The 19,246-nt window shown below is 36.3% G+C and overlaps 1 protein-coding gene and 1 long non-coding RNA gene across 2 annotated transcripts in view; one reads left to right on the top strand and one right to left on the bottom strand.

Moving 5' to 3' along the window:
* The window catches only part of CYYR1 (cysteine and tyrosine rich 1), a 93,031-nt gene extending 80,684 nt beyond the window's left edge, over window positions 1-12,347 (top strand). The window contains exons 3-4 of the mRNA XM_039857465.1: window positions 959-1,116; window positions 11,303-12,347. Of these exons, the coding sequence (XP_039713399.1) occupies window positions 959-1,116; window positions 11,303-11,487 (343 nt within the window). The 3' untranslated portion in view covers window positions 11,488-12,347. The remainder of the gene's footprint in view (window positions 1-958; window positions 1,117-11,302) is intronic.
* LOC120598579 (uncharacterized) overlaps window positions 1-19,246 on the bottom strand; it is a 106,937-nt gene that overhangs the window by 34,465 nt on the left and 53,226 nt on the right. The window lies entirely within an intron of this gene.

Here is a 19,246-nt window from a genome sequence, read left to right as displayed (position 1 = left end):
CTCTTCACCCTTTTCAATCATTGTATAGGATTCATTCTCTGATGTATCATATTTTCTTCTATTTGTTAATCCTCTTTTTATGGAATTAGGGTGTTTCTGATATTTTTTCCTTAGCAGCAATATTTTGATGAACATCCTTGGTCATTATTTGTGCCCACATATGCTGTATTTCTTTAGGAAGCATGGCTAGAAATGATACTGCCTGTTGAAATTTATATTTTGATGAACATTTCCCTATAACTTTTCAAAATGGTGGACAAATGTAGTCTCCTACAAATTATATTATCTACACATAATGACGATTTGACTCTTTCATGCAGTAGTTTTTTTTTTTCTTTCTATGATTTTGTTGCATGAGGAAAACCGTTCTGAAGAAAAACATTGACGTTGATAAAATAAAGCTTTTACTTATATTGTTCCTGAATTTAATGGGAATACTGTTTGTCATAACTGTTCTCTGTATAATTAAAAAAAGGTTTGGTTTTCTTTGTTTTGTTAAGAAAAAAATTCTAGCTCCACCTGACAAAGCATTTTAATCAGGATACATGTTAAATTTTGTTTAATATTTTGGTATTTATCAAACTGTATTCATTAAACACATATACTCCACAGAAAATAGGTAAATTATTTGCTGTTTAAGTACACTGCAGAATAGTTTTTTAATTAAAATTTTAGAGAGCATATCTGGAGAATTGTGTTTTGTATAAATACATGAATTTTTAAAACCAGAATCTGAATGATGAGTTTACTTTTCTGGAGGAGGATTCCCTAAAGGTTTATAACTTTTTCTTATCCATTGAAATACAGAATACTATTTACTTAACCAATTCAGAGACTTATCTCTTTTTTTTTAACATTATCCTTAAGAATATTTGTAAAGAAGCACTTGTCGTGTAGTCACTGAGCTGTATTTGAAAGGCTGAAAAATCCTTATGAGACTTTTGTTTTCCCTTTTTAGGGGCACGGCAATTGCTGGCATCGTGTTTGGAATCGTATTTATCATGGGGGTCATAGCTGGAATCGCCATATGCGTCTGCATGTGCATGAAAAACAACCGTGGGACCCGGGTGGGAGTCATCAGGACCTCCCGCATCAACGCCATCTCCTCCTATCCTGGTAAGCTGAATCGCTCACTCCTTCTCAAGGGAAAGTCGGATTTGTTAGTCATTCTCGATTCCTTGGAGAGAGGAAACACTAACGCTCTCACTGGAATAATCTCCAAGTATGTGGTGTATTCCTGAGTCCATGTTGACTGAAACTCCTGCTGTCAATAGATATTACTTAGCTCCAAATAATAAAATCTACCTCATACTTGAAGATATTCATATTTTCAATGGATATCTCATTGACTACAATTGCCCATCAGCCAGAATCAAGAGAAATAGACAATTCACACCCATTGTGTCTATCTGCCAGTGAGTTCTGATAAATAATTATAAAGTATAAGGTACATGTCTGAATAAACTGACTTCTGATTCAATAGGTATGTATGTTTTGAGAAAAAGCAGTGAAGAAAGTTTTTATGTATCTTCTTTATGCAAAGAACCAGTTTTAACATATTAAAATTCTCAACAAAGAGTGAAGGTAATATATTAATAATTTGACAAGTATTTGTTGAGAATCTGCTAGAAGTTCCATATGTAAATATCTTGAACATATATGACTCTATAAACAAAATACTGTGTTTTGCATAAGATGATTTCAATAGTGCTTTCTAAGTCAATCTGTATATGTACAGTCTGACATATAAAAAAGAGTCAAGTTCTAAATTTAACACATCCTTAGAAAGATAATTTCCTATTCACTCTCATGACCTCTCTCAATTCCTATAGAAAAGGAAGAGGGTATCTTCTATACACCATCTGCCTTTCGTATCAATTCCCTAATCCTTCCTCTCTTAACATTTTCACTATCATCTTTAACTCGAGGGAGCAAATTTCAGAAAAATGAAAATAACCATCATCCTGTTCCCCTTTTGTCTGCCACTCTTCCTCTTCTCCAGTATCTTCATGTTGGAGTATCTCAAGGCTTAGTCTTTTCTTCTATCCAGTATCTACACTTACTTTATTGGTTATATCATTTGGCCTCATGGTACTAAGTACTATTTATATGCTAATGCCCCCACAAAGTTATATATCTCCATTATAAACCTTTCCTGAATTACAGATTTATTTGATTCCTCCGCCTATTATACATCTCCACTTAAATGCCTAATAGATGCCTTAAATTTCACATGTCTAAAGCAGTATTTCTGACCATTCCCCCAAATCCTCTTTTACTCATAGCCTTTGCCATTTCAGCTGATGGCATCTCTAGCCTTCCATTTTTCAAGCCAAAAATCTTGGAGCCATCCTTGACTCTTTTCTTTCCTTCAGCTCCATCTTCAAAATATATACAGTGTCTGACTACTTCTCACAGTACCTACTGTTCCTTTCCTGGTGTGAGCCATCATCAGCTGTCACCTCCATTGGTATAATAATATCCTAACTGCTCTCCCGGCATCTCCCGCAAATCCCAAGGTCAATTCTCAACACAGTAGCCAGAGTGAACTTTTTAAAACAATGGTCAAATTATATCATTCATTTGCTCAAAATCTTCCCATTTCCCCCAGAGGAAGAGTCAAAGCCAGTGGGCCCTCATCTTACCCAAAGTAAAAGGCAAACTCTACCAGGGTCTGCAAGGCGATGCATGATTTGCCTCCTCTTTTTATTTCTCTGAACTCATTTCCTCTACTCTCCTTCTTGCCACTCTGGCTCTGGTCACACGTTTTCCCTTGCTGCTCTGTGAACACACAGGGCACACACCCATCTTAAGGCTTGCCCAGAAAACTAACTCCATCACTTAATCCGAGTCTTTGATCAAAGGTCACCTCCTGAATGAGGCCTGTCCTGACTACCCTATTTAAGATTGTAATGTGTCCCTTCCCACAGTACCCTAATCCTCCTTACTCTACTTTTTTTTTCCAGAGTGTTTTTAATCTTCTGACCTACCACATAGTTTACCTAATCATTACATTTATTGTTTAGATCATCCCCTTTTTCTGGAAAACCAGTTCCGTTTGTCTAAGTTGTTCACCACTCAATACCAAGTATGTAAGACTAGGACTGGCGCATAATGGACCCTCGGCAGACATGGCAGAAGAAATGTAGAAACACAACCTGTCACAAGATCTGATTTAGTTATACATCAATACCTAGAGAATTTGCCTCAATTTCCACCCCTGAGTATGTAGCTTTTACTCACTACAAAAGGAATTCACGATTTTGATCTCAACGTACAGAGACTATTGTTGGAGTGAGTATGGGATATAAAAAAAAAAAAAAACATAAGGGGAATTACTTTTTATTCTTCACATCTCCCCATTTTTACCTGCTCAGTCAGTAACCCAAGAGAAAAACAAAGGAGAGTTGGACAGAGACATTACTTGGAGGGAAGGCAAAGAAAAGAGCTCTGCAGATAGCATTCCAGATAGACTTTTTGGCTGACCAAGAATAGTTTAGTTAAAATTAATTTTTAAAACATTTAAAATTTTTTTATAAAATTAAAATAGAAGGTAAAATAATATTTTAATGTGAAGTCTTGTGTTTCCTTGGGTTTGAGGTTTCTATTTTCTGCATGGAAACATGTTTTGAAAACTTTATAGAAGCACCATTTATATTGGCAGATCATAGAAGCATGTTGCATTTTTTGTAAATGCATTGTTCTGAGAACCAAATGATGCAAGAAACATAATAAACCTTATGGTAGAAGCATTTTTACTGCAAAAAGAGTAGGTCTTCAAAACATAATGTGCTTGATTACTTCTCATTTCCTTCTCAAAGACACTAATTAAGCTTTTACTTAAAGGATAGGGAAACAACATAGAGAAGTATCACATTCTTTTCAAAATCTTTCATGTGTAGAATTATAAAATGTTTTCCCCACATTAATTAATTAACCCTGTGATAATTGAGATAACAACCCAAGTTATTGTACAGTCCTACAGACTAGAGGCTACATAAGTGAGTAGAAAATAATTTAGCCAAGGTTATTTTATCCCTTGGTGAAAGTGCTCAGTGGAGAACCCTACAGTGAATATAATTAGTCTGCCAAGAAAAGGTAGTCTGTCACTCCTGACTCTTTGCTGGACAGTGACTTTCCAAAATAGTTTTTCATTCCTGCCATGTTGGGTAGAATGAATGAAGTTCTGTTTAATTACAATTATTTTTAAAACCATCGGTGTGATCAGTATGAACATAAGAATTATTTGCTAAGTCTTACAATTCTACTACTTTCTAGAACTTTAATGTAAACAAAGAAAATTGATCACGTCAACCCCTTTTAAAAAATAAGTTTGGATGATACACACCTGAAAGAATATAATATAGAAGGACAATAATGAAAGGCTTTGCCAAGATATAAAAATCAAATGCCAACAAAAGGAAAACAAGGGATTTCAATGCTATCAAAAAATTGAGATTTGCAATACATTACTATTACTATTACATCAATAAATACTGATGATTTATTGATGATAGATGATAGATAGATAGACAGATAGATAGATTAGATACATAGATACAAAGATAGATGATTAGATACATACATACATACATACATTGATACATAGATATATAGATACATAGATGATAGATAGACAGACATATAAATAGATATATATGTACATACATACGTACATACATACATACATACATACATACATGTAAACAATGGAGAAAGGCGGGGAGGCTCTTGCTAACAGAAAAATCTCAAAAGATACATGTAGAAAGGAGCTATGAAGTTAGAATATTCGTCATTTTAAAACCATCATAAGAAAGGTTTAAGACAAGAATCATCAATCTACACTATCTCTAGGGGGAAAGATTGCTGAGGAGCAGGATATTTGCATGCTCTTAAAGTATCTACTCCCAGATTTCTTATTAATTGTAAAAGTGGAGAAACCAGATATCATCTCCACCAGGAAGTAAAAATTAATATCATCAAAGAGAGACAAATGGCCATCTTGCCTCTTTGGTTGTTCCTCTGAGGATGACACAGCTTCATCTATGTGGTATTTCAGCTGGAAATTCACAATCTGAATCTTACTGTGAAAAATATCTGTCAAACCCAAGTTGACAAATATTCTACAATAACCGGCTTGTAGTTTTTAATATATTTTGGAAATATTTCATTAAGAAATGAACACTACATTTACATCATTGAATTAACAAATGAGGGCAACCTTATTAGTATATGTACTGAATATGAGGAGATTTCCATGTACTAATCAGAGGAGTGATGTGAGGATGGACTCTTCTGATTGTGCCTATTTCCTTAGTGAAATAAGAAGCAAATCTGGTGCTGAAAGTGGGCTGAGGAAGTGTTTGCAGTTAAGGAGAAAGAAAAAAGATCAAACAGTAATCTCAGGGAACAGAGGGATGGCAAAATGCCTAAAGAAATGCATAATCTCCAAGCATTGCGGAGGGCCTCCACACTTAAGACTATGGTCACCTAAAGTGAGATCAGTCAGCATGATTGTGCGTTTTTATCTGGCTACATTAAGCTCTTAGATACAGATCCGGGGTGGCCAAAATGTTAGATTTCATCGGGATTGGAGTATCATCAGGCAATGGGGAAAGAAAAACATAAGAAAGTTGATGATAGATGCACATAAATAATTTTAGTTATGCACCATAAATCCAAGCTGAATAAATAAGAACATGAAGGCAGAAAAGAGATGACATCGGTTTAATTTTTTTTTTTTTTTGTAATGCCATCAGTAAATTGGAAATCCAGATGAGGTCCAAGATGTTTCAGAATGTGTATTCTAGAAAGATAAAGAATGGTGGTCAGATTTTGTAAAATGGTACTATAATTGGTTACAACAAGGTGAGAAAAAGATTTGTGAAGGCAAGAGACTGAAAGGCAGGGTTACATGTGTTTTAAAAATGGTTGAAGGTAATTTAGGTGATAGAAACTTTTAACACTCCATGAAGTAGACAGTCTTCATGCGGAGAACTGTAAAACAGGCAGAAGGCAGGAAACTTTCATAGGATAAAGAATGAAGAACGACAAAGAGAAAAATGGAAAATATATGATTGGCTAGGGCCACACAGTCAACCTTGTTGGGGTGAGAAGGAACTAGTAAGTAAGTATGGAACCCAGAGTTGGCTTGGCGTTTCGGGATTAGCTGACTGGAGATGTATACTGAGTTTCTGGTCAAGCAGAGGATTACAGGGACGTGAATCTTATCTAAGTTCCACTTCGCTCGATGTGGCACACTGGGCAGGAGCGGCTCCATCTTAGAGCAGCTCCGTCTTGGAGCTAGAAATTTATTTCAACACATGAATGTTGACATCAGCAAGAATAATAATAGAATTTGTGATGTAAAGAAGGATCATGTGCCTGATGCTAAATCTTCAGTGCATGAGAGTTTGGGGCAGAGAGGAACACGAATATTCATAACAAGCAGTAAAAGGTAGTATGATCTCATGGCATGTGCTACAAAAGAGCTCGGGTTTTTTAAAGAGGGAAAATAGACAGTGGTTTGAAAATCAGATTTAATATAAAATAGAAAGGTGAAATGAATGTTCATTTTCACTCTCAGAGATAACTATTTCATGCATTCTTCTCTCTTCTCAAAATTCAAAATACCACTCAGCTCTTTTCACTCTCAGCTGATGATTTCTCAACAGATCTCCCTTCACTGAGGAAACAGATACGATCAGAAGAAAACGTCCTCATATTCTGAGCTAGAGTAACAAGTAAAGAGATGAAAAGAGGGTGAGGATACAAAAGACTTTTCTGATGACACACTTTGTGTGCTGAGCACAGAGAAAGGGGCTGGGAAAATCTGGATAATTAATAAGATTAGATATGTAAAGGCTTTCATAGTTAAAGATCTACTAGGTAGGCTGTTCCAGGAGCTTGTTCTTCTCATGGGGACAGAGGGATATAAAATGTGACTAGACCTGTCTTGAAGTTTTCTAAGGGGAAGAGAAATGATAGCTTCTAATGATATCATCCTTTCTGGAATTGTAGCTTAGGCCAGTGCAGAGGAGCACGGGTAGGGCTATGTTTGTATGGTGGGGTGGAGGCTGCGGAGCTCTTGTCAGGAGCTCTGTGAGTTCTGAGTGTGGTTCTAGTGAATGGTGAGTCGTGGGGTTTAGGGGAAGGAGGAGGAGAAGGTTTTCTCCCAGCAATAATATTAATGTTGCTATTACTAATAAGTCATGAGTGATAGAGGTGTTAGCCAATGCTAAAGTGTATTAAAAGATAAACTAAAGCATATTAAAATTTTTAATAGTTTGAGCAAAAATTGATTAGAATCAGACAGCACCAAACAGGGATTGGTTAGGTGCACCCCGCCTTACATAGAGAAAGCATGCGAGCAAAGAAAGGAAATTTATTTGATTGGCTAGAGCTTAATGCTTAGTTGGCTACTTGTGATTGATTGTCTTTAGCACTTTGATTTGTAACTCTGAGGCATTTACAAACTTAGATTTTGGTTGAGTCACCTCAGTCTAGAGGTCTCCTTGCTTAATTAACAAGTGGTAATCATATTGCAATGTATAAATTTGTCAAATTAACACATCATATACTTTAAATTTATACAATGTTATATGTCAATAAAATACAAATTTAAAAAAAAGTTAAAAAATGTCATGAGATTTCCCTGTCCTACCAAATATTAGACCATTTAAAAATCAATAATAATTAAAATGAGGTGTTTCTGGTACAAAAATATATGCCCTTATTTATTGGAAGAAAGCAAGTAGATTAAAATTTTGCAAACTCTAAAGGAGAGATAGCAAAACTGTAAAAAGTGAGGATTAAGAATCCATGTTTAGATAATGTGGCTCAACCAAAAGTTAGAACTTAAAAAAAAATAAACTTTTCTGCAAGAATATACCAAGTAAAACAGCAGAAATAAGGAAACATTAAATATACAGACTTAAATGGAAAAACTGAGAAATAGATTGGTTATATATCAAATATCTGAAAGAGAAGACACATTTTTAAGCTTGGAAACAAGCTAGAAGAAATAAAAAAGATAAAGAGCCATATTTTTGTTAGATACAAGTTTTAAACTTCAATATGTCAATAAGGTAAAAACAATTAACCATTTTGACAAAGAAATATTTTTAGAAAGAGATACATACACATTATATAATATTGTAATGTGTTTATATCTTGTTATCTTAATTATATCTTAATGCTAATTAAGATCTCAGTTTATAAATTATCAATCAAAAACAAAAAATAAATCACCCAATATGAATTACAAATAGTAAACAAGATGTAGAACATCAAACTTAGCTACTATGTAAAAAAAAAGAGCTATATTTTTTTCACTATTAAATAATCAAAATAGTTAGTGATAGCCAGTAAGTTGAGTCCTGGAATTTTATTCTAAAGAACTAATTCAAAATAATGAAAAGTCTATGTGTAGAAGGATATTCACCACTTCATTATTTATAATAGTAAAAAAACTGTTACTCTCAAAACAAGTGAATGGCCAGGCAAATAATATGCAGCTATTAACAATAAAGTTTATGAAGAACATATAGCAGAATGAAAAAGATTATGTTATAATAAAAAGTAAAAAATACCTATACCATTTTACATAACTACAAGGATATAAAAAACAAATAATGGGGAAAATATATAAAAATAATTGTTAAATTGTGGTGGCAAAATTATGGAAGATTATCCTGTGCTTCCAAATTTTCTAAAATAATGTTGTATAGTTTTGATAACATTTAAATAATGTTGTATAGATTTGCTTTAGAAATGTTGGCCTGAGTGAAAAACATTAAAAGTCTTCTATAAATTCTATAGCATCCTTAAATTTTGTAATATCATAGACAACTAATGACATTAAAGATAAATGGCATGTTTGCTCTACTTAAATCAGAAAATTGGAATATTGCTTACAAAAGAATTTCAAAGACACCGTATCTCCAGCTGCATCCATACATCTTTTAGAGATGATTTAGCCTTGAAGAACAAAACCACCTTAGAGTTAACCTAGAATTCTAAAAATTCATACCTTGAAAAGTTTACTTCCTAGTGAAACCTTATTATCTGCCACAAAGAAAGACAGCACGGTCCACAATTATACAAGTATTATTTCAAAATGTCTTCCAGTAGCTGGCACTATAAAGATGTGCCATGTTTATTTCATGATGGATAGTCCTTAAAATATTGCTCTTCAGCCTTAGATTATCCACTTTATCAAAATTCAAAGGCTATATGAATGAAAGAACACTGTTTCATATCTTCGGTTTTCATGTTCACCGTGCAGCTGTATAAACCATGGGGAATCTCACTGAAATGTCCTCCAGTAGTTTTTATGCAGATGGCAAAACATAAACGCTTCGTTACGGAGGCATAAACACGCACTGCGGCTTCATGACAGAGAATGATGCAGCGTCAATCTGTAGAATCATTCCCCTCCTCGTGTGGGAAGCGGGGAAAAGCTTCAGTTTAAAAACAACTTAGAACCACATGCTCATAAGAAACACTTCAATTGGTACCAGCTGTAACTTCTCATTTTGCATGGAGGCTGCATTTCTTGGCCTGGACAAAGTTTATTTTAAATCTCTTTGTCTCAGTGCTCCTAGATCTAACGAAGCAAAGGAGTGGGCATAATGCAAAGGGAATATGTGTTTAGACTCCACAGGAGTTACTCCATTTTGTTGCACAAAACAAAGCTTGGAATAGCCCTGCCTCCAGAGGTCTAAATTAGCCATAGAGAAGCTGTTCCCATCATTGCTGCTTTCTCTACAGAGCTATTTCCTCTGTCATAAGCCCTCAGCCTGCTCCACCCACTAGAGACTTGCAAAGCCTTTGCTCACCAGAGAAGTCCTTGGAGGATACCCCACCAAGTTCTGTGTCTCCATCTTCCTCTTCTCTCAGTTGACTCAATTCTGCTTTCTCAAATCCCTGAGTATAGGCAGGTCAGTAAATGGTTCAAAGCTTCTGGTAATGATAGCCAAGTAAAGCGTTCCAGAAGAAACACAGTTTGTGTTTGCATGTAGGGTGAGGTCCAGGGTTTGTACATGCATATTGGTCAGAACACTATCACAGTGTTATTCGTAAAAGCACAGTTTGGAAGACATCTTAGAAATAAGTTTGTTGAAATGTTGCTTATTCTTTCCTACCATTCTAATATTAAAAGCCTGGCTTTTTTTTTTTTTGGAATTATTATGACATTAGTCTTGTGATTTAGGCTACATTTAGACATTCAGTAGCCAGTGATTTAGTAAGTAATTAAGGCATGTCAATTCCAGCTGGAATCATGATCTTGATGATGATTCAACTACTGGCAAGTCATCAGAGGGCTTGTGGAGGGTTTGCTGAGATGCTGAAGAATGATTTGGTGTTTAAAAACATGGAGTATTCAAGGGTTACTACCTCTCTTCCAATCCTAGAGATGGGCTTGAGATCACTACAAAATAGATATCCATACGTAGTCATAATAAAGTCTATTGATTTAAGAACACACCAACATATATTACAGTAAAAAATATTAAGAAAGATTTTCAAATAGAATTTAGAAAACAAAATTCCTCATCCCCATTCGCAGACCTGTTTGTCCTCCACCTCACTCCTCCTCATTCCTGTAACGGCTTCATGCCCTTCTAAGCTACGGGAGCCCAGTACTGGGTACCCAATACCTTCGCACCTTATTTCACTCTCCATCCCTTTCTCCACCTACCCAGTCATCACCTAAGCATTCAGCTGCCTAAGGGCTCTTACGATTCCCACGCCCCGTTGCATGAGTCCTTTATAATCCTTCACATATGCTTTTATATCATATTGCCTTTTCTTTGCTTGCCCTCAATCCAATACCACAAAGAGCCATCTTCCCAAAGCATATTCACTAGTATATTCAAAACGTCTATGATAATTGCACATCACACACTCGTGTGATAGTCAAAGCTCCCCATGGTGGTGATACAGATTCCTCAAAGTCTTTCTCATTTCTCTCCTCCATGTATTTTTTGCTTTGAACAAAAATGTTCTCCTGCTGTTATGCTTTTGCTCAAACTGGAACGTTCTCCTAGCCTCTTTTCTCTCTGCATCTTCAACATATGTCCAAAAAAATTACCTTAAGACACCAATTATAAGTACTTTGGTCAATGGGACCACTTTTTATAGCCCTTGCCCTTTTATGTATGTGTGCCTTCAGCTTGACAAAACTAAGATTTTTGCGGGCAAAAAATTATGTCTCCTCCCAAAGTATTCAGTGGCTTAAACAGGGTAGACACTCAAATATTTGCCAAGTACCTGATAGCCTTTTCATTTTCTTTTTTAGTGGCACCACCCCCTTATGGCTATGACCACGAGATGCAACACTGTGCAGAATTGCCTCCTCCCTACTCTCCAACTCCACAGGCTTCAGCACAGCGTTCTCCACCTCCTCCTTATCCTGGAAATTCAAGGAAACAATCCTTCTCCCAGAACAGACTATGTGCCAATCTAAGGTCTTGCCCGGAATAAAATGCCTACTCAGAAACAGACAGAAAAGGATTGCTCTAAGAAATATTCCTTTTGAGTCACACAACACATGAAGTGGAATGTCCAGGCAAAGAAAGACAGGGTTTTTATCCTTCTCAGAGCTGATCCCATCTGGAGTGTTATGTTTGGTTTGATGGGACCACATTTGAAAAGATCTACTGATCAACATAAGCACATTCAGAGAAGAGTAATGAGACAGACAAAATATCTGAAAATCATGTTGCTTAAGGAAATTGCAATACTGATCCTGAAAAAGAGACGATTTATATAAGACAGGAAAATAGCCTGGACTACACAAAGAAACCACTGAATTCTATATTCCATGCCACTTTAAAAAGTCAGACCCAGAATTGTTCATTCCTTCATTCATCAATAAATGCAGATCAAGTGCATGAGAATCTACTCTGTGCCTTATACTGTTTGAAGCACTGGATGGAAGCTACAGGACCTTTGGTTTCAGAATAAGAACAAGTAACTTTGATTTCTGTATAAAAAAGAGCAATTGGAGCTTTTGTGAAAAGCCCTGTTACCAAGACTTCAAACAGAACCTGGCTGGCTATCTGGTAGAGATATGCTTAAAGCAAATAGCAGAAGTTCTATTGGGCCCTCAAAAGTTCTGCTCATATTTTAGGTAGGTGCAAGGTAAATTGCTATGCCCCCAAGAATGAATATAACTAGAACAGTTGAATCTTATCTATTTAATTTGAGAGTTAAAACAGGATCAAAGGGATTCAATAGCTGCTTGAAGCCAAGAACTCTTCAATGCTAGCTTTCTTTCACCTAAAAATCATCCGACTTTAATTAGAGTGTTATGACAAAGATTCCAGCTGTGAAAAAAAAAACTATCATTCCACAAGCAATAAATTCTTCACTTCTGATTAAAAGATTAGAAGCCAAATATTCCCACGGGATTTTACATCAGGAAGTAAAACTCAGCACTTGATTATGAATAAACACAAGTTTTCAAAAGAAGCAGAAAAATGACTTTTGGATTCTGTTCTGTGGAATTCCATTCATAGGTAGCTTAGGCAAATTTTGTTTCTCTTTTGTGATATTTTGATAATCTATTCCCTTTAAAAAGTTACATAATTAATATAAATGTTAAGATATTGACATCTAATTGTTGCCTTTTGCCAAAATCCAAATGTTATGAAGTGCCTACCTTTAGCTGAAAAAGTTGTTAATAAAAAATTCTAATGTGCCATAATTTGCTGCAAGTGACATTAACATTTATATTTTTATGTTGGTCCTTTAATATAGTTAAAAATGAGAAAATTTGGAGAATAAATGATTAAATTTTTGTATTTCTTTGCAATTAAATCTAAAATGTTTAATCCAACATCATTATCATAATTCAGTGAAATCCCAAAACAATGCTAAGAATTTTGCTGAATAAAACAATCAAAAGCAATATCTTAAGGTATAAATTATTGTTCCCATACTTAAGAAATTATTAGTAGCTAATATAAGTAGAATATTTTACTTTCAAATAAGATCAAATACATTGATCTGACTGAAATATGGTTTACCTGCCAGTGAGATCTAAAAGCTAGGTTTGTTTTAAATGACTTGCTTGATTTTTAGGCACTGATGATTTTCCTATTTATGAAGATGCAATGCATTCAAGAGTTCTAGCCTATTCTAATGACTGAGATTTTAGCACAATTTTAACAGTACATATGTTTTAATTTATCTCTCCTTTGCAAGTGTGATCAGACCCAATTACACAGCAGCTATGAAACTCAAAGTGCCAGAGTCTCTGTGACTTTCAGAATGTTGGTAGCAAATGTATCACATATTTCTTAAGAAAAATGTAGAGGAAAGACCAGTGGAAATTGAATTCTCATCATCTTCACTGTCAATAAACATTTATTGTGTACCTCCTATGTTCTGCAAACATTACCCACAAAGGAGCCATTTCAATTCACACCATCTCTCTATTCTGAGTTGTTTTATGGCCTCCCATAAGGTATATCACAAACCCGTAGACCTACAATAGATGAGTATTTTTATTATCTATATTTACAGTCACAATAGCATAAATGTACATCATCAATATAGCCTTTTGGAACTCACTGATGATTTTCATAGATGATACATCTTGGGAGAAAATAGTATGTGATGTGAAAGCTTTGAATTATGGTTATTTAAAAACTAATGTATTTGCTGGGGCCAAAATGTTTGCAGTAAGCAATAAAATGAAACAACCCATTATAACAAGGGTTATATTTTAATTGTCTTGTGTTTATTTTGTTTCACACCCCATTCCTTCTGATTTAGCCTCTTTCTTCTGTAAAGGAAACAAAGGACTAGTGCCAGACAGACTTATTCTGTTGTTTTTGTTGTTGTTATTTATTTGTTTGCTTTTTAATCCTGTGTCCTACCTGTACATTTTAAAACAGGCCCCTTCATCTCTCCAAAAATTCAACTTTCTGCTCTGGAAAATGTAAATCATATAACGGGTTTCATCAGGTTTTGTGAAAATTGAGTGAATACATGCAAAATTCTAAGTATGGTGCATGGCAATTAGAAAATGTTAATATTAGCCAAAAAAAATTTTTAACGAAAGAATAGGGATGATAGCCTCTGGGACTGTGCTATCTGACACATTAGCCACCAGGTACATATGGTTATTTAAATTTAAATGAATTAAAATTAAACTAAATGAAAAAAATCAGTTTCTCAGTCTCACTCGCCACATAGCAAATGCTACATAGCCTCATATGGCTAGTGGCTACTTTATTGGGCCGTGCTGCTATAGAACAATCCTCCATGCAAAATGCAATGAGGTAACAGGATGGAGTTGAAGAAGAAGCCACTGTAGTCATCTTGTCCAGGAGAAACTGTGGACTTTGTCACTTAATGGTGATGTCTACCAAAACTATTTGTGACAAGGCCACTGCTGTGGAAGGAAGCCTGTGACCTGCAAGACGACCATGAGCAATGAGAAGCCCACTCAGGCCCTCTCTCCTTAGGGCCAGGGGTAGGGAAGATATTACAAGACCTGAAGGGCTGAATCTAAATGAGAGACCTTGGACCTGGTCCAGGAGTTGGTAAGACAGGAGGAGCACAGCTTGTTGCCAGACTAATCAGTTCTTCAGCTGCCCCGCTCAGCTCCATCACAGGAGTACCCAGGGCCACCCACATCTTCCTGAGGTGTAGCAATGAGGTGTACACTTCTATTATTTCATAATCTTGTTCTCGCCACCAAATGAAAGCAGCACCCACCACTCATCCACACTATTCCCAACTCGTCCTTATTTAGCCAAACCCATTCTGTCAGTTTGGGGCTGCAGCTGAGGTAGGATTAGGCACACGTCACACAATACGAGCCCATTAAATAATGGAGCTCTAGGTGCTATTGGTTTATTTTTAACTTAATTAGAACAACCTAACACCAGAATGTCAGAGTTACATGATCATCTTCCTAACCACCAGGGAGGCTGCTAAGGATTGCCAGCTCCCCAGTCAGAACCTGGTTGAAATATGCAATTTAAATTTTCTAATTATAAGCCCAAAATGCAAGGGATATCACTGAAGTGTGTAAGTTCAGTGTTCTTTTGGTACAAGCCCACTGTGTGGGATGGTTCAGTTCAAACTGTGTCAGGACTTCCAGAAAGGAAAAGTGACATAACTAGCTTTAAAAAGATTTTACAGGTGATTCTGATTGTCACCCTAGTCCCAACACTGCCCTTGCTTCTTATGACTCATTAATCCAAAGGAAAGAAATAAGGCTTCGGAGTAAGAGAGACTTGGATTTCTCTCTCATCTCTGCCGTCTTCTAGCTATGTGTTCTGAGCCAAGTAACTGGGTTTCCATAATCTCAGTTTATCCAAACCATGCGAACAACACCACCTTTGCCAGGTTGTTGCAATGATCATAAACAGTGTACTTAGAACATCTGTCATAAAGATTCTATCTGGGTCGGTGATTCAGATACAAATATACATATATACCTATTCTCTTTCCAAACTTTATGTCCCCATTTCCAAGCCTTACCACTTCCATAAGCAGGTGTAATAATTATCAATTACCTGAAAATTTAGTGGCTTGAGACAACATTTATTATCTCAGTTACTATAGTCCTAGAATCTGGGCATGGCTTAGCTGTCTTCTGGCTCAGGCACTCTCACTGGCGGCAGTCATCTCAATATATAACTGAGGAAAAATCTGCCTCCTGGCTCACGCATAAATGGTCATTGATAGGATTCTGTTCCATGCAGGCTTGTAGACCAGAGACCACCCTCAGTTCCTTAACCTATGGGCCTCCCCGTGGGGCAACTCAAAATGCATCATCTTGCTTCCCCAGAGCGAGCAAGCAAGCAAGCACAGCCACAGAGCGAGAGAGCGGGCCAGCAAAACATTGCAAGGAGGAGTCACAGACTTTTAAAACCTAACCTTAGCAGTGACATCCCACCACTTTTGCCATGTTCTCTTCCTTAGAATCAGGTCACTAAGCCCAGTTTGCATAAAAGAGGAGAGGATTCCATGAGGGCACAAACCCAGAGGCAGGTGAGAGCCTCAGGAGCCATCTTAGCGGCTGGTGACCTTTGCGGGGACATTTCGTCTCATTTTCCTGAAGTCTATGATTTGGAGTCAGACAGACTCCCCTCCAACAGGAATGTACCACCTCAACAGCAGAGAGAATCAGAGGGCCATGCTGGGCTGTGTTCAAATTGCTTTTAGTGAACTGACGGGGGTGGAATGGAGCCAGCAGCATTCACAGGACCACGCTAACCGGGTGAGTGAGACATTCCTAAGGAATACTGAAAGTGATGCACAACGCACAACGTTTGTGCTTCTCATGAACTTCATTTACTAGCTGCACTAAAGTACATCTCGTTTTGGCAGGGAGCAAAGTATACCACATACCACATACCTCATGGTCAAGTCTTAACCTGGTCTCCGTTCGTGCCAAGATATTTAATCTTCATCAAGAAAAGAATTCCAAAGCAAGTTTCCAGATGAGTGTTCAGTGGATCAAGTTGCTGCCTCACCTAATCCTGAATACCTTCACTAATGATGGAAAACGAACCCACGGACATGCTTGGAACTGCAGTAACGTGCTGGGAATGTTCGCCTTCTCTGGATACATTAAGGAATAACTGGTTTTTTAAAAATTATTCACAGTTAGGCTCTGAGTCCCATTTCCGCTCTGCTTTCCCTCTTCTAACCCAGTCACGAGCCATGTTTGATTATGTGCCCCCCGCCATGTCTTAGTATGAAGAGAAGGCAGGGATCATTTTCTGAATTGCATCTGGTCATGGGTGATAAGTGAATAAGAGAGCTAAGATGGGTAATTTAATTTTTCCTGACCAAAATCCAAAGAGAATCAAGTGATCTGATTTTCCCATTTTTGTACCTTATTGTAAGATAATACACATCTTGTATATTATCTTTTTTCTCTAAGAAGAACGTCGAAGCAGTTTAGAAGAATTAAGTCGTCGAAGTTCACTCCCTTCTGCTTTACTTTGTTGTGGTGAAAATGTATTTGGAGACCACACTTGGGTCTCTCACCACCTCCAAAACACACGAGGCAAACTCACTCACCTCCTCACCTGGGGATAGGCTTCTCACTTCTGCGGATCCCCTGCTCAGCTTTCCAGATGTGGCTAAAGGGCTTATACTCTGAAGTGAAGTCGGATCATTTCTCCAGTAGGAATTAATTGATTCCTACCTCTGTCCCTTTTTGTCTCTATTTTGTACCCCTCTTATACCCCTGGTCACAGATTTGCTAAATGTCTGTCTCTCCAATGAGACCATAAGTTCTTTGAGAATAAGGACTATCTCTTGAACATTTGTAGTCCCCAAGGGGTATCTACCTGATATTTGGAACATGAAATAAATGATTGAATATATTAAGTCAGCAAATAATATTTAACATTAAAGAATGTTAAAATACCTTTAAGGAAGAGAGATTATAGTGAGTAGCATGTTATAAATAGGGCCCCTAATCCAAGATATGGGTTAAAGAGCTGGACAAAAGTTTCATAGCTCTCTATTGATGATGTACGTCAATCCAAATACAGTTAGATTGTGTCATTAAGCACATTATTAACACATGTCTACTCAAGTAAATGAATACGCTTATCTTGATGACTCGGTAGGAACAAGACAACATGCCAGCTTGGGAGAGGCACTTTTATAATTCCTCAGATGGAAATTGAGCTCATTTCGTACTGAAAAAGAATGCCAACTGAATATGAGAAAATTATTTCATAAATCATAAATCCATAGAATGGATTCTAATATAATTTAGACTTCAAAAGCAGTGTCCAAAAGATTCACTAAAGGCATTTTTACTAAAATAAGATGCCATAGTTTTCATATTATAGATTCTTCAGGGTATATTGAAAAAAATACGGAATATTCTGAAATGAAACAAAAAAAAAAGACTAAACCTGCTATAAAGGGGTCATAAAATGGCTACCAACTTTTGTGCTATTATTATTTAATATGTATAGAGAACAATAGTTCATCTATCCAAGTTCTGAAAAGCAGTAATACCATTGAAAAGATTAATTCTCGATGGAATCATCTCTATAAATATATTACCCTAAATCTTAATAGTAATAACAGTTGTTTTTTGGGGGAGAGTGTAAGGGAGGTGCCAGGAACTGTTCTAAGCACTTTATATTTAATTACATTTAATCTCCCAATCTCATGATATAGGTATTATTATTGTCCTCACTTGCAGGTTTACTAACTATAAATGTATCACTTCATAATCCCAAAAAATAGCTTTCAGTGAGAATAAACTTTTAATGCTGCAAAGAAATATATACATATTTACTCTTTGTTTGGAAGAGCAATCTTGGGGCTGATAATGAAGCTACTTTTCCATGGCTTAAGTTCCAAGTGGATGATTATACAGGTTTGAACAATATTAATGACTCATATGCTTCACTTTGTACTTCTGTTGCAATTCGTCATTTAGTCTCCATTGGTTCCAGTTGTTATGCACAGCATCATGAGACAGAGAGTAAAAGGACCCTTTTATCTCTGTTACAGCACCTGGTCCCAGCAGAAAACTTCACCCAATTATCTCCTAGGTCATGAGTTTTATCCGTACAGAAACCACAATTAATTTTCTGTGGAAGCTCTATATTTCCTCTTGGCTGGAACAAAGGAATGAGTCAATATTTATGGAAAAGGTATAAAGGAAAGGTTATCTGTAAAATGATGTGGACTTTTAACTAATTTCAAAGGAATAGTCATGAATGTTGGTAAGCATGAATGAAAACTACAGAAACTGGTGTCTATTTTGTACATATCTCAATATTCCCATGGAATTGGTTGTTGGTTTTTGGTTATACATTTTTTTAGAAACTCAGATCTCTGCAGAATTTTTTTTTTAAATATAAGCAACAAAATATTAAATCAGACAACTTCCAGTCAAGATGGCAGAGTAGGTAGATGCTGTGTTTGCTTCCTCTCGGGACCACAACAAAATTACAACTAAACTACAGAAAACTGTCATTGAGAATCACCTAAAGGCTAGCTGAACAGAAGTCCTATAACTAAGGACATACAGAAGGGGCCACTTGTCAATAATAATATATTAGAAGAGGTAGGAAAGGATTTCTAAATGAGAAAAATGTAACAATAGTGTTCTAGATAATTCTGCATAAACAGCAGAGTTCTACAGTAATAAAGGAATAAAGTTTTTGTCCAGCACGAAGCTCTATATGCATGAATGTCAAGTTAAAATATTTGGGAAGTCTGTGTTTCTCCAGACCAC

This window comes from Pteropus medius, unplaced genomic scaffold (genome assembly GCF_902729225.1).
Source record: "Pteropus medius unplaced genomic scaffold, Ma_sr-lr_union100, whole genome shotgun sequence".
Taxonomy (NCBI): Eukaryota; Metazoa; Chordata; class Mammalia; order Chiroptera; family Pteropodidae; genus Pteropus; species Pteropus medius.
The sequence above is the reverse complement of the archived record's forward strand: the minus strand, read 5'-3'. Positions and strand labels throughout refer to the sequence as shown.